This window comes from Zootoca vivipara, chromosome 2 (assembly GCF_963506605.1).
Source record: "Zootoca vivipara chromosome 2, rZooViv1.1, whole genome shotgun sequence".
Taxonomy (NCBI): Eukaryota; Metazoa; Chordata; class Lepidosauria; order Squamata; family Lacertidae; genus Zootoca; species Zootoca vivipara.
In genome coordinates, this window is record NC_083277.1 from 50,557,649 (window position 1) to 50,572,480 (window position 14,832).

Sequence of the window (14,832 nt, forward strand, 5' to 3'; positions counted from 1 at the left end):
AGTGGGACCTAAGAAAGAAAGAAGGACGGGGTACAAGTAATAAATTATCATTATTACTCAATACGATTTACAAAGTTGAAAACAAAATCTTTTTCCTGAATTATTTAATATTCCTGTACAATATTCACATGGCCTGAACTTGAGGGGCTCCAAAAAGTCCTGGTATTGGTCCCAGAAATCAAAGCAGCACTCAAGTCCTTTTGATACTCTCTTCACATATAATCTGTATTGAAGTCATATGCATCGTCCAGGTCACTAGTCTTCTCTATGTTGAGTTGTTTACCTTCAGAAGGAAAAAAAAAATGTCAGGCTGAAATAATCTGCTTGCTCAAGGTGACATTAGTATTTTGAAATTCTTTAATCTTAATCAATGTACCTGTAGGTAACTTCCCCAAGTCTGCATTATTTGCTTTTAGCTCTTCAGAGGTTGTATTGCCGTTTGCTGTTCTGTTGCTTTCCTGAAACAAGGTGACAGGAATGTAAAATGTCAACATGACAGCGCTGATGGTGCTTAAACATTTTACTAAAAGCCAAAGGCATTACAGTGGTACCTCTGGTTACAAACGCTTCAGGTTACTCCGATAACCCGGAAGTAGCTGCTCCTGGCTGCAAACTTTGCCCCAGGATGTGAATGGAAATTGCATGCCTGAGGCGCGCGAGCAGCGGGAGGCCCCATTGGCGAAAGTGCACCTCAGGATAAGAACAGTTTCAGCTTAAGAACGAACCTCCGGAACAAATTAAGTTCGTAACCAGAGGTACCACTATATTTCCAACAGGAAGCTATTTTCCTGTTTAGGCAACACATGCAAATTCAAAAATAACCTACAAGTGTAGGTTGTACTGTCTTGACAGTGTACCCTTTTATTCATGGATAAGGACAGAGGCCAAGAACTCCACCCTCTCCACTCTTTGCCGACGACTCTCGAGATATTATTAATCTAGGTGCTCCAAGATGTACCTCTTCAATATCACTTTCTATCTCTTTTTCCTCCTCCTCCTCTTCTCCTTCAGTTAATTCCTCCTCATCTTCACTCGCTTCTGTCTTCTCCCCGTCCAATACTTCCTCTGGCAGTTCACTCTCTTCTATTATGCCCTCGGTGAAGCCAAGAGATTGAAAGGCAATGCTGCTTGCCTCACTAGGATATTTGCTACCTGTAAAAGAAATGTCCATTAATGCTATATGGGCAGAACTCTTGAAAGTGCTTTCCCAAAGGACAAATACTCTGGTCCGATTTCTACCAAAACGGTTTCACATTTTAAGTGAACTGTGCAGCAGAAAGCATCAAAGATGCAAGATGCTTAATTCATTTTCTAGCTTTAGTTGTATGTATTTGTAAGCACAACACACTCAGGAGCATTAAGTTTACATCTCTCACTATAATCAAGATTCCATGGCACCTAAGACAGTGATGCCATTGTTTGTTTTGACCCACAGAACAGTAGCAGCCCCTGAAAACTGAGCCACCTCCCAACTGCATAGCTCTGGCCACTCATGCTAGAAGCTTGATAAGCTTCAGGAGATGGCTCTTAGTGGGCAGCATTATTTTATACACCTAATAAACGAAGTGGCATAACATAGCAAAACAACAATTACCCAACTGCTCTGAAACTCACATCTCAAGACCCAAGATTAATTTGGTACACCAGCATCACCTTTTATGGTACTTTTGTTATCTTCTTCCAGATCCTGAAGATTAAAAGCCTGTTGTGCTGCTGCTACAATTTCACGGGAAAGGTGTGGCGACAGAGTCCATGCTGGAGGAGGCCGCGAATAGTAACTCACTTTGGCCCTAAAAGGGGGGGGGGGAGGAGAGAAAATTGTTTGCAAAGGATCTAAAAACCAGGAATTTGCCCAATTTATTCAGGAGAAGAGGAGGGCTGGAGAGCTGGCTTTACATTGTGTAAATTGCAAGGGGCTGGCTAGCAGCACAAAGCATTCTGGTCCTGCCTTCCAGGAGTTAACATTTAATTGTACACCCCCAATTTTCCACCTTGTTTCTAGGGCTGTAGCTGACCCCAAAAAAGGGGGGGAGGTGGCAACTAGCAGAGAGAAAGATTCAAGTAGCAGCATTGCAAGGAAGTGCAGAAGTTGAGCAAGGAGGGGTGAGAGAGGTTCTCTTTCTCTACACCATGTTCTTTTAAGCACAGCACCTATTTCTCAGCAGCAAATCTTTCATGCAGACAAATGAGAACATATTTACCCTGTCCAATCATACATAAATAGTTTGGCCGCACTTTCTGTATCAGCAAGACCTCCTTTCTTCAGCATTCCTCTCTTCTGAGCAAGCAGAGTTAAGAACTCCAGAGAGTTTCTGTAGTCTGGGATGTTGTAGTGCAGCATAATCTGAAATAATAATAAAAAGAAAGCCTCTTATATGTACACCAGATTCTCCAACATCACTCGTAAGCCCAAGCCTTTTAACGGCAAGAGCAGCGTTTTCTTGCTCCAGTTTATGTATCTAGACCACAACAGAAAGCAGAAGTGGGTCAGAACTCCTTAGGAAGCACCATTAAGCACAAAGCAAGATCAGAGTTGGATCTGATGTCTTCACTGTAACAGTAAGACATAACAAATATCCTCATTTCTCGCTTGGCTAATACAGCAATAAGCATGAATCTGTTCAATGATGGGGCATATAAAACTTGAAATTCATATTTTATAACCCAACCATATTCTCAGTTGTGATCTGTTTAAACTTTTTAAAGATTGCACTTTTAAATAATTATAGTATGTGCTGGGACCTCATAGTGAAGAGCATGTAAGGAATATGGTAAACAAGAGCATTAACTTGTTGAATCTTATCTGATTTAATCTCAAGAGTCTGACATGATGGGCAAACATAGATGATTCTATCTGTGTGAACTTGATGCTACACAACTGCTACCGAACCTTGCCAGAAAGCAGACCAACAGCTGTTTTATCAACACAATTAATAAAACAGATGGAGAACCTGTAGCGCTTTGGGTGCTGGTGGACGTCAACTCCCATTAGTTCCTGCTAGCATGGCCAATGAACAGGGATGGTGGTAGTTTTAGTCCAACTACACCAGGAGAGCCACTGGTTCCCCATAACTGCAACAAGTGTGCAAGCTAAACACACCCGAGTCCAATAAATTACATGGAAACTATACAATAGCTTTACCTGCTGTTTGCTGCAATGCTTCAGAATAGCATCTACTGAACCAACCAAGTTTTCAGCATCAATGTCTGCAGTACTTCTCAGTGCCAGAGCAAGAGCAGAGCTGGAAGGCGCTACAATGATACATGGACTATCTAACATCCTGATCTGTTTGTCGATGTGAACTATTTGTAGACACCTTTAAAAGAACGCACACATAATGAGCATTAGGGGTTTTAGAAAAACCAAACACCAGGAAATATTTGACAAAGAAGCAAATCATAAAGCAGGAGTGGAAAAAGTGTGGCACTCCCAAACTCGTATCATTATCAGCCAGCAATGCTGAGGGATGATGGGAGTTGTAGTTCAGCAATGTCTGGAAAACCAAAAGTTCCCCATCCTTGTCATACAGAATCAAAGCATATTAGATCTGGGCTAGATGGGAGTCTTTCCAGAAAGCACAAATCTGAACATGTCAGGTTGCAATTACTGGGATATGCAAGGTTATTCTCCACTATGTGACCCGTTTACTCTTGATTCAATTCCCATGATCTCTTCTAACAGCCCTGGTCCAATGAAGTCAAAACAAATGGTCTAGTTTCACAACCAGCAATCTTGACACAATTTAATTAAACATTTTATAGCACTCTGCTTAACAATAAGGAAGATTATATCCATTTCATTACCAATTTGAAAATGGCTATGCAATGGGAAAGCTGAAAATGAAATATTGTTAGAATGGTTCCCCACCCCGTCCTAACAATACATCTCCCTAATGGGATCTCTTTTGTGTAAATGGAGAGAAGAAGATGAACCACAGGAGGGATCATAGTGAAGTTGAATGGCAATCCTTGAAAAACGTTGTACCATGAAAGCAAACTAACTTAGTGAGGCCTCTGTCTGGTCCCACGTCGCAGGCATGCAGCTCTTTCAAACTATTGATTACGCTGCTTTTCCCTGTGTTAGGAAAACCTGAAGGCCAAGATACAAAATAAGAACAAAGGTGCATTAGTAACCATATTTGGCATGCTAAATATCTGAAGAGGAAAGTTTCCATTTTCTTGGGGGGGGGGAATCTGCTTATGCTACCAGACCAGCATTTGCCCAGTGGAGGTGGAACTCCCCCTGCTGACTCCCCCAATCACATAACTTGCACTGCATCACAGCTCTTTTCTTCCCCATCTGTACGATTCACAATTTCCATGAAGACATTGCTTAAGCTCTATGTTGCCAGTGAAGTCTAAGTGTGTTCAGCTGCAGTTCCTCGCATGAATCCCTTGCCCTCTCCTCTACCAGTTCTCTCTTTACCCAACTTTGGATTGGAAGTATCTTGGGAAGAGATGACTGTTCATGCTCTTAGTACAAATAATTCTAAGAGCCACCTTCCTTTCCATTCAACGATCCCAGAAGAAATGGCCAGAGCAAGGGTGAGCCACATTTCACAGACACTCCCCACCCCCACAAAAAGTGCAGTTGGGAAGATTACATGTAAAGATGGCTCCTTCTCCTTGGTGGAGTGAGTGTCCATAGATCTCTCCCACCCCCACCCCCGATGTTTATTTAGGTGGGATTCTATCCCAAGTTCAAAACACACCTGGGAGTAGAAATGTCATCTTCAAGTTAAATTATACTCCAGGAAGACTGCTTACTTGGGAGGGATATTGTAGTACAGTGGTACCTCGGTTTACAAACACAATTGGTTCCGGAAGTCTGTATTTAACCTGAAGCGAACTTTCCCATTGAAAGTAATGGAAAGTGGATTAATCCATTCCAGATGGTCCGTGGAGTACTTAAACTGAAGCGTACTTCACCTGAAGCGAACTTTCCCATTGAAAGTAATGGAAAGTAGACTAATCCGTTCCAGGCGGGTCTGCGGAGTACTTAAACTGAAAATACTTAAACCGAGGTATGACTGTATATATTCAATCTCCACTGTTTCCTTTACCCACCCCTTGCAATATTGCTGAGGGGGCCATGAGGGTGGTGGCATGCAGAGCACAAGAGAAATGTTTGTAGGTGGTACTGCCACCTTCTAATTTTTGGCATTGATTTGTTCTCTAAAAAAATATTTCACCAATAAGCGTGTGAGATACACCCATTTTAAAGCTGCCTGCGGAGCGAGATCAGAGTTGGATCTGAAGTCTTCACAATAATGTAAGATAAAATGATATATCCTCATTTCTCACTCCAGTGACAAAACAGACCAGGTATAACACCACCACCACCTCCAGGATGCTGGGCATGCGCATGGTGTTTTGAGCTCATACTACGGCGTTTTAAGCACTTCATTCCCACAGCACGTCCCTGAAAGGCTACAGCTAAAGGCAAGAGGCCTTTTTTGAATTGCCACCATGTGATAGCACATAGCCACTAAAACTGCTACAGTGCTCAGATTACTGCAACCCAAGGAACTCCATGTAGACAAAAAAATCGGGCACTTACCAACCACACCAACCTGAATAACCCTGTCTTTAGTTGCACTGTGCTCTCGAAGGAGTTTTAGCAGGCACTCGCTCCCAAAACATAAGCTGGATCTCGATAAATCAATATATGCACTACGTCTTTTTGTGTGCTTCTTCTGTTGCTGTAGATTTAAATTACGATCGAGTACGTCACCATCAGAGGAAATGATTTCATAAGGCAATGTGTTTAAAACAGCAATTCAAACTACACACAGATCTGTGCACCAAATGGAAAAACCTTAATTGTCTTTTAAGGAGAAGGACAAACTCGCAACAAACACATCTATGAAATGAGTGGCAGACTGCAGCACAGAAATCTGTCATGGGACAGAGGAAGACACAGTGGTGCAACCGAATTGCACCTTTGGTTGTACTTGCCATATGTTTCCCGGCCAAATTATTTTAGGACAAAAGTAACAATGCAGTTTTCAGAAGCAACTGCTTACTCGTTGGGAGAAAAGTACATAGAACTCTTTGAAAAAGTGATAAATTAACTGATAGCTATCAGTTAAAGGCCTCCATTCCTGGACTTTCATTTCTGAAAATGCTTCCCATCATTAAAGCCATTTCATTCATACCACCCTTCATCCGAGGATCACTTCACAATATAAAAACACAGAAGCACATACCGCAGTAACAAACAAGAGCCAATACCCCTCCAAGTTTAAAAGGCCACAGAATTTTGTAAAGGCCTGGAAGAAGAGGAAGGCTTTTGCCTGACGCCTAAAGATATGTAAAGAAGGCGCCAAGCGAGCCTCCCTTGAAGAGAGCATTCTACAAGCGGAGCCACCGCAGAAAAGGCCCGTTCTCGAGTTGCTGCCCACCAGACTTCTCGTGGAGGGGAAACACTAATTTTTGAAATGAAAATAGTAATAATAAAACAAAAGGCAGAGAAACTAGACCCACCAAAAACATTGGAGTTAAGCTATCCACAACTAATCAAAATCCACTGATTTCAGTGGATGTACAAGGGGCAGTGGGGGCACCGTTCCCACACTGATGTACTAATGGGAGCACGTTTGGTGCGGGAAAAGAACAGCCCCAGCGCGTGTAAATCTGCATCCACGCAGAATTCCCCCACTCAGTCAAGAACACCAATTGGCTAAAGGGTCTCGACCAGGCATACGCAGAAGGTAAATATACTGTTACAACCTGTTGGCTAGGAGGGAATGCATTTTCATATTAGGATTTTCAGTCTCTCTCTCCCCCCCCCCCATAACGTTCCATGCAAGCAACATAATTCAGCATTGCCGAAAAGGTGGGGGGTCCTCTTACCACAGTTTTGTCTTTTTGCTGCATCGCAGACTTAAAAGCAACTGTTGGCAGTTCCTGGTTTAAATAATCCAGCCATTTCTCCAAGTTTTCTTTCGGTATTAGGTCTGAAAGATAACACCACCGCAAACCCCAATGTGCAAAAATTAGGCAGTGATCACATTGCTGGTGATAAAATGGTTTCAAGGAAAGGCAGCTGCGGTAAGTCTGCTCAGTGGATTTGTTAAGTGCTGATGCAATGGATGAAGCATATTTCAACCCATGAAAACATGCCACAAGATACTTTGCAATTTCAAAGATGACTGTATCCCATCCCCTTTAGATGCGAGGAACTGCTTTATTTCCCTTCGTTTAGAGGAAAACCCAAATGCTTTTTTATATATATATATAAAGTTTGCTAGATGGCTTTTTTTTTGGTCTTGTCTCCAGCAAAGTACTGTACAATAAAATAACTAGATTCCAACTACTAGATTTAGATTTTGCCTGGTACACCTCATTTACCTTTGGCAAGTATTGAGGTACGTATCTTTATCTGCCTCATGAAACTGCCCAGCTGAATCTTAAATAAATAGTAATAACAGGAATATATATAACAAGTTCACTAAAAGCCTTTTAATTAGTCATACCTTGGAAGTCGAACGGAATACGTTCCAGAAGTCCGTTCAACTTCCAAAACATTCAGAAAGCCAAGTGCGGCTTCTGATTGGCTGCAGGAAACTCCTGCAGCCAATTGGAAGCCCCATCAGACGTTCGGGTTCCAAAGAAGGTTCGCAAACCGGAACAATCATTTCCGGGTTTGCGGCATTCGGGATCCAAGACGTCCAAGTACCAACGCGTTCGGGATCCAAGGTATGACTGTATTGATTTTATTGTTGATTGTGGCAGTTCACACAAAATAGAAAAGATGGACACCATAAAACGCTGTTACCTTCAATATAGGGTTGCTAGTTGATTAGAAAAAAATAATAATACAGTAACCCCCCCCCCCTTTACACATGTTCAATTCAGACCTGAAGAGCCTCAGCAAAGCCCCTCTTGGGGCTTCAGAGAAGGTTTCCTTGAGAAGCGCAGTGGAGCTTTGCTGAGGCTCCCAGCTAGCAGCTGACATGTGGGAAAGTGGCTGCTGTGGCTGTTGCTAAAACTACCCTATTGCAACCGGAACAGTGAGCTCAGAGTTGGATCTGACAGTCTTCAGAGGTACGTCAGTATCATTTTGTATTTTCCTCATAGCTCACATCCCACTAGAATGTTATTTAACTGGCTGATTGTACAAAGTCTGCTAGGTAGTGAAACTTTGGATGCTTGGATTTAAGTCAATCCCACCCTACTGATGCCAGATGAAAAGTATCTTGATACCAAACAAAAGCCATTACTTGTAATATTATTATTAAACACAGGAGGACATACTTCTAAGTAAACACAAACATTTACTTCCATTCTTAGGCATCACACATTATAATGAAACCACTAATTATTTGGGTTCAACTAAACTGATATGTATTTGTAGGATTTTTTTTTAAAATATTATTTTCACTTACCAATTTTATTTAAAACCAGCAGTATTTTTTTCTCTCCTTCCATCTGACTAACAAGTTGCTCCACCTGTGGGCACCTGCTGCCTAGAGGGTCTCTAGCATCTAAGACTTCCAGCACTACGTCAGAAGCTTCAATCACCTGAACAGCAACAGGGGAAAGGTACACATTCCAGGGTTAAAATCTGCACACAAATGTTGTCGCCATGTTCATTGTAAGGAGTAGTTAAGATAAGGGCACTTTCTCTAATCTAACCGAATCTTAAAATCTGTTTGAAAGCAGCTGTCTCATCCTTTTTAGAACCATAGAAAATCTATGACATCTTTCTTTGCAATGGTCAAAATACAAAGAGAAACACAACCATTTTCAAAAACCAGTTGGGACCACTTGGAAAACTGGGCAGTGCTGGGGTCTCCAAGTAAAAGAGCATGTCACATGGCTGAAATGAAGGCGTTAGGTTCCCTGGATGGTAAATGGCCACAGTGAAAGTGTTTTTCACATGACTGTAAAAATTTTTACCTTTTTAAGCTCCTTGCAAAAGAATTTCTGTGACTTTTTCTCTGACTGCCGGCTTGCCTTTGCTTTTTGTTTTGCGGCTGATTTCTAAGATAAAGTAGATACAGAAATGAACATTTAGTAAACAGGAATCTAGCATCACTTAGAACCGAAACACTGATCATCAGGGCTTCAATCTTTTAAAGCAACAAGAACACAAAATTACATGACAATTACCGTATTGGCCCGAATATAAGCCGCACCCGCATATAAGCCGCACCTTTAAAATTGAAGGGGGGGGAGACAATACCTGGGCTGCTCTCGGGGGGGGGGGGGGACACCGCTTTGCCGGCTGCTTCCCCCCTTCCCCCCAGTGGCTCAGGGGAAGCGGTCAGGCTGCGCTATGTTGCCCCGCACTGCTCTCTGGGGAGGGGGACCCGTGCTGCTTTGCTGGTGCCCCCTACCCCCGACAGCTCGGGGGAGGCTTGGGAGCGGCAGGCAGGCAGGCAGCGCGCCACTGCCCTGTGCTCCTGGGATGTTTTCCGGGGGGGGGGGGAGCCCGCTGTTTGCTGGCGGCATAAGGTCGCGAATATAAGCCGCACTCTAACTTTTCACATTCTCTGTGTAAGTATTTGGAAGAGACTCCTTTCAGCCCTACAAAACATCATAATTGGAATGAAAAAACAAATCAATCAAATTTTATAAATAAATAAATATATCCCCAAGTATTAGCCTACATTTCGGGAAAACATTCAGTTGGATCTGTCTGAATAAAACAAACTTCTGCTCATGCAGTGGGACTTCTCTTTCCTTCCCTCCTCCCTCCTGAGGCCTCCCCCATCTACTCTGTATCAAAGCATACCATGTAGGGCAGGGGTCCCCAGACTTACCGGCGTTTGGGCCGGTTCCCACCGCGCCGATCGCGCGGCGGGCCGGAGGGTGCGGGCTGGGGAGTGCGCGCCCGTGCGCATGCGCACGGGCGCTTACTGGCGCGGCGGCGCGCTTCCAGGGTGGGAAAAGCACCGAAAATCCGTTGTGCGCATGCGCGTGGGCCTCCCCCGACCTGGAAGTGCACCAGAAATGACTTCTTCCGGGTCGGGAGAGGCCCATACGCATGCGCACAAAGGATTTTCGGCGCTTTTTTCCCAACCCGGAAGAGCGCTGCGCGCCGCAAGAGCGGGCGTCGTGCGCCGTCGCGGGCCGGATTGGCAGGCTAATTGGGCCGCATCCGCCCCCCGGGCCGTAGTCTGGGGACCCTGATGTAGGGTGTGCTTGTGGTGGGGGATGGCAGGCAATTGGAAGGCTCTGGATGGATTTGACGTCTGGCCATTTTAGGCAAATGGAGGGAAATGTTGCCAAACTGGAAAGCAAGGGAACTGCAGAAGCCCAACTGGCACAGATGTTTGGCACAGTACTCGGATGCCATTATTCCAGTTGTCACAAATGAAATTTTTCATGTTTCGTGAAGTATTTCTGATCTAAGTGAAAGGCATACCTTTTCAGAAAGCTTTACTTTGGAAGCATCCTTTTTATTAGCTTCTTGTTTGCGTTTCTTTTCTAGCTCCTTCTGCCGATCAAGCTTCTGTTGTTTCTTTAGTTCTTCACGCTGTTCACATGCACAAACACACAAAGGCACCAAGTTACATACAGGATCTCCTACTGTATTCAGAAAAGCACCACGGCTACCCAGAATTCGACTATGTTTAGTGTTGAATACCACCTTATAACCTTGAAAACCCAAGCATATTAACAAAGGACAGTGGGAGAACGCCATAACAGTGCTGAACCAGTTGCCAAGTTCCAATTTCCTTCTGTTTGAGTTTGTGAAGTCACACAGAAGCAAATGCCAAAGCGTTTCAACACTTTGTGCTGAAACTGTCACAGAAATGCCAGTGCTGCAGCCCAGGTTAATTACTCCAATTAGAATATTAACCACAAATGTCGCTGAACTGACTAATTAAATACTGTAAGAAATTAAAGCCAGCCAGTACTATGTAGGTCAGAAGCGGGGAATCTGTTTTAAGCCCAAGGACAACACTGTAAACAGTGTCTTCGTACAGTAGGATAGTTCATACAGATACCCAGAAAAGAAAGAGGCATTCTCAGAGTTCAAGTACACATCCTAGCCAGGCATAAAGCAGTAGGGATGTGAAACAGGGCTGTTCAGGGACGTTTCCCAAGAGCTGGACAGAGATGCCTGGAGGCCAGTCTTTGTCCCCTGGACCCAAGGCTCTTCATCTTGTTACAGGTGAACCACTGACTGCTGAAAGTAGACAGTGATTCACTAAGAGTTCCATAACAATATGCCATGAATATGCAAGTTCTTTTACCCTTTGTTTCCTTTGTTCTGCTTCCCGAAGAACCTGCTCCTTGAAAGGTGCCGCATTGGGAACTCCTAGATCTTTCTTTGGCTTTTTGTGCCCACGTTTCTTGGCTTCCTTCCGGACTTTTCTGTTGTGTTCTCGCACCTGTAACCAACAATGGGCAGATTTTGCTATTAAAAGATGCTCAAGTTTGTTCATTACACTGTGATCTGTGTTTTGTATACAGGTAACTTACAACTTACACATTTAACTTGCATGCATTTAGCTTTACATACTTGGCTAATTAATATTAATAATAATAATAATAATAATAATAATGGCAGGCATTCAGGAAAAAGACTGGCAATCCCACCCACCAATGAACCCAATGTGCTTTGATAATATGCAATTTTGGCTTTACATGCTATTCCAGGAAACCCCCATGTAAGTTGACAGTCACCTCTACTTAGTATAGTTATATTCATACCACCTTTTAGCATTATCTCCAACAGTTTTGAATTACTGCAGGAAACATTCAGCATCTAAACATCCCAGTGATTAAGTAGTGAGTGGAATAAGGACTGAATACCGTACACAACTGATAAAAGTATAACTGGCAGTGAAAATAAAAGAAGGGTATGTGGCCGATACTGAAGGTTCTCTGTGTATGTCATCTTTGCTTTTAAAGTTCAGAATGCGCCGGCATAACTGTTGACAGGTACAAGGCAAACAGATCATAGAATGCTGTTCCAGCTACTATAGCTGCCAGTATGCTTCTGAGCCTGATTCAAAGTGCCAGCCTTGATTTATAAAACTCTTCAGGGCTTCTTCTTAGGTCATTCTCTAGGTGCCCCTCTAGTGGAAGCTCGGAGGGTGGTGAGAACGGGCCTTTTCAGTTGTGGTTCCCTGTCTCTGGAATGCTCTCCCTAGCGAGGTCTGCCTTGTGCCTTCATTAACGCATTTTTGGTGCCAGGTAAAATTATCTGCACACCTGAGGCTTTTGATAGAATAAGATGTTGATTTTACCCTTTGCCTTCCCAACAACCCTGCGAGATAGGTTCAGTTTTAACTGTAGCTCATGGAAATAACTTACCTCAAGAACAATCCTGCCCTCTCCCTTGAGAAATAGTAGATTGCACACTGCTGAGTAACTTACCTTTTTCTGTATTTTAAAGCGTTTGTGGCAGGTCATACGCTTACTAGCTTTCTTCAACTCTGAAATATAAAAAGCCCAAGGGTAAATGCCTGCAGATCCAAGCCAACAACAGGTGGTTAAATGTGTGCCTCAACCTTCTCCTCCACAAATATGATCCAAAGCACTATAAAATATACACAACACAGTATAAAATCATACCACTTATAGGCAGCAGGTGGAGGAAAAAACCCCAGCATACCAGGCAAAGGGCTTCTCCTTGCCGGTATGCAATTCTATCCACAAGTTTTGTTTTTAAAGTGGAAGTGCATTCAGAAGTGGTATCTCCACCTGCAGTCGTAGGTATACTCAAGCGTTCTGTGCTGCATGTGTAGCACAGCCTTAGATTGCACTAAGCAGAAATTAAAGACCTCAACCTCCATTCCCACATCTCTCACATCCTCAGAAACTGCTTTGTCGTGACCCAACACTACCAGTACAGTATTGATTCAACCCCTGGCCGATCTCTATAGCGTTCAATCAGACTTGCTTTCTAAGGGCTGATATCATGTGGGCAAGAGGAGGCCGAGTGGGGAGCCTGGCAGCCCTGCTCTGCCTCCTTATCCCTGCACGGATGTTGCATTGGGGGGGGGGAGGCCAAGCACGGAGCCCAGCTTTGTGGCAAGTCGGTGCCATTGGTACTAATGGAAAAGGAATTAAGCCAACATTCCTGATTGATTGCCATGCTGGCTGGAGATGAGATGAGGGAGGTCATAATCTAACATCATCTGTAGACCCCAGCCTGGGAAATACTGCTATGAGTTAAATCACCTATAGGCCAATGAAAGGGTCCTCAATCTCTAGGACTTACCTCCTGGAAGCTGTGTTTATGGCTACAGCCTTTGCTGTGCACATTTACTCAGATACTAAGTTTGGTTGATTTCATTGGGGGTTAAAGTGTGCAAAGAACTGCAGGCTAAACATACACTGAAGTTAGAGTATGTTTAGCCTGCACAGGAAAGGTGTCTGGATGTTACATGCCCAAGATTTTGACATGGTTGCGTGGGAAGGTTTTGTCCGGCACTATTCAGCTTCTTGCTGTTGAGAACCTTTCCGGGTTTACAAGCATACAGTTTAAACAGCTGGAAATCTTCACCAAAAGTGGAAAGACAGCTAACTCCTCCCTCTCTTACATATTAATAAGAGCAAAGGCAGACGGACAAGTTCATCTTCAGTAGCAGCCACAATTTTCCATGTTTTTAGGATTGTTTAGGATCGTTAGAAGGGAACCCTATACAGTAGCCTCCAAATGTGCGGCCTTCAATTTCCATTAGCTCCAGCCAGTGTAAGTAGGCCAAAAATTCTCCAAAGAACCCCCCTTCTGCTGAATAGTAACCCAAAGAGCAAAAGCAAGGGCTTGCCCACAGACACTGAATGAGATTTGCCCAGTCTTGCCCAAACACCTGGGGTTTTTCGGTGCTCTATATAGGGGAGCATCAACAATCAGTTTTGAGAGGGCAGAACTTAGCAGTGAGTGAGGCTTCAGACGGCGAAAAAGACACGGAAAGATTGGGAGCAAGGAAAAAACACACACCGGGAGACCAAAACATTACATTACCAGCCCGTGGACTGGAGGAAGGTGGAAAAACGGCGCGAGGAGCGAGGTGGGAAGCACACTAAGAGAACAGCAAAGGGGCTTCTATTCACGTTGCCTGACCTATTAATGTAAGGCCAAAAGCGGGTTAGGGGTTTGCAGAGGCCCGAGCAAGAGGATGGGCGCATCAGTACTTTTTTCTCTCTACAAATGTTTAGGGGCACTCTCATTCTCCTACGCACATTGAAATACTGTCCCTCAATGAGGCGAAACTTAAGATTCACAAAATGTTCACCCCCCCCCAAAAAAGCACTGGGCGCAGTTCTCAAAACCCGCTTGCGGTTTTCGCCGCGCGGGCACGTGGCCGGTCACTGTAAGTCGAGATCGCGGGGGCTGGATGGGCCTTGGGCCTGATCCATGCAGGCCTTTTCGGAGTTTGGAAACCTAAGTTCCTGGGTTAGACCCGGAAGCGCCTCTCCAAGTCTTCCCCCCCACCCCGCAATACAGGAAGCACCTCGCGTCCTGAGACCCCCGAAGCCGCGGCCGAAGAGCCCAAGCCACTTTTCCCACGCCCGCCCAGCTCCTCCATGGAGGCCGCGATTAGCAAAGAACTGGCCCGCCAAGGCGCACGTTGGCCTGGCCGCCCACGAGAGAAGCTGCGCGGCTAGGCGACCTTCCCCCTCCTGCCCAAAGCCCTTGAGTAGCGGCAGCAGCAGCAGCAGCCAATCCTTCTTTCCCCGCACCCTCTCCCCAGCAGCACTTACTGGGTCGCCTCATGTCTGCCGCGCAGGAGCTGCTCCTCGCCCGTCTCCTTTCTCGGCCTCGTCTGCCCGGCGCTCCACGTGTAAGGATGAAAACTCGAGGCTCGGCCGTAAAGTGCCTCCCACTCGCTCCCCCCTCCCTGTCGCGCTCCCGGCCTGCGC

General features: G+C 44.7%; 1 protein-coding gene and 3 non-coding genes across 4 annotated transcripts; all 4 read right to left on the reverse strand.

Moving 5' to 3' along the window:
* Positions 1 to 89: 89 nt before the first annotated feature.
* GNL3 (G protein nucleolar 3) lies at positions 90 to 14,823 on the reverse strand. Its single transcript, XM_035106153.2, has 15 exons — positions 14,674 to 14,823; positions 12,340 to 12,398; positions 11,211 to 11,348; positions 10,376 to 10,486; positions 8,905 to 8,988; positions 8,391 to 8,526; positions 6,856 to 6,959; positions 5,561 to 5,702; positions 4,003 to 4,090; positions 3,143 to 3,317; positions 2,202 to 2,344; positions 1,654 to 1,790; positions 959 to 1,152; positions 377 to 458; positions 90 to 283 (listed from the first exon to the last, which is right to left on the reverse strand). The coding sequence occupies exons 1-15, from the start codon at positions 14,684 to 14,686 to the stop codon at positions 213 to 215; spliced, it is 1,677 nt and encodes a 558-aa protein (XP_034962044.2). The 5' UTR covers positions 14,687 to 14,823; the 3' UTR covers positions 90 to 212.
* On the reverse strand, positions 2,515 to 2,588 carry LOC118081648 (small nucleolar RNA SNORD19). The gene has a single exon (XR_004692115.1). It is a non-coding gene; the product is annotated as a small nucleolar RNA SNORD19 (small nucleolar RNA).
* On the reverse strand, positions 5,230 to 5,302 carry LOC118081649 (small nucleolar RNA SNORD19). Its single transcript, XR_004692116.2, has one exon. It is a non-coding gene; the product is annotated as a small nucleolar RNA SNORD19 (small nucleolar RNA).
* On the reverse strand, positions 8,009 to 8,085 carry LOC118081647 (small nucleolar RNA SNORD19). Its single transcript, XR_004692114.1, has one exon. It is a non-coding gene; the product is annotated as a small nucleolar RNA SNORD19 (small nucleolar RNA).
* Positions 14,824 to 14,832: the final 9 nt, after the last annotated feature.

Excerpts from the sequence above, each read along its gene's own strand:
- GNL3 (XM_035106153.2), bottom strand. Across the intron at positions 8,989-10,375 it reads AAGTAAAGCTTTCTGAAAAG|AAATCAGCCGCAAAACAAAA; the intron begins GTATGCCTTTCA and ends ACTTTATCTTAG. Across the intron at positions 1,791-2,201 it reads TTTATGTATGATTGGACAGG|GGCCAAAGTGAGTTACTATT; the intron begins GTAAATATGTTC and ends CCCCCCTTTTAG.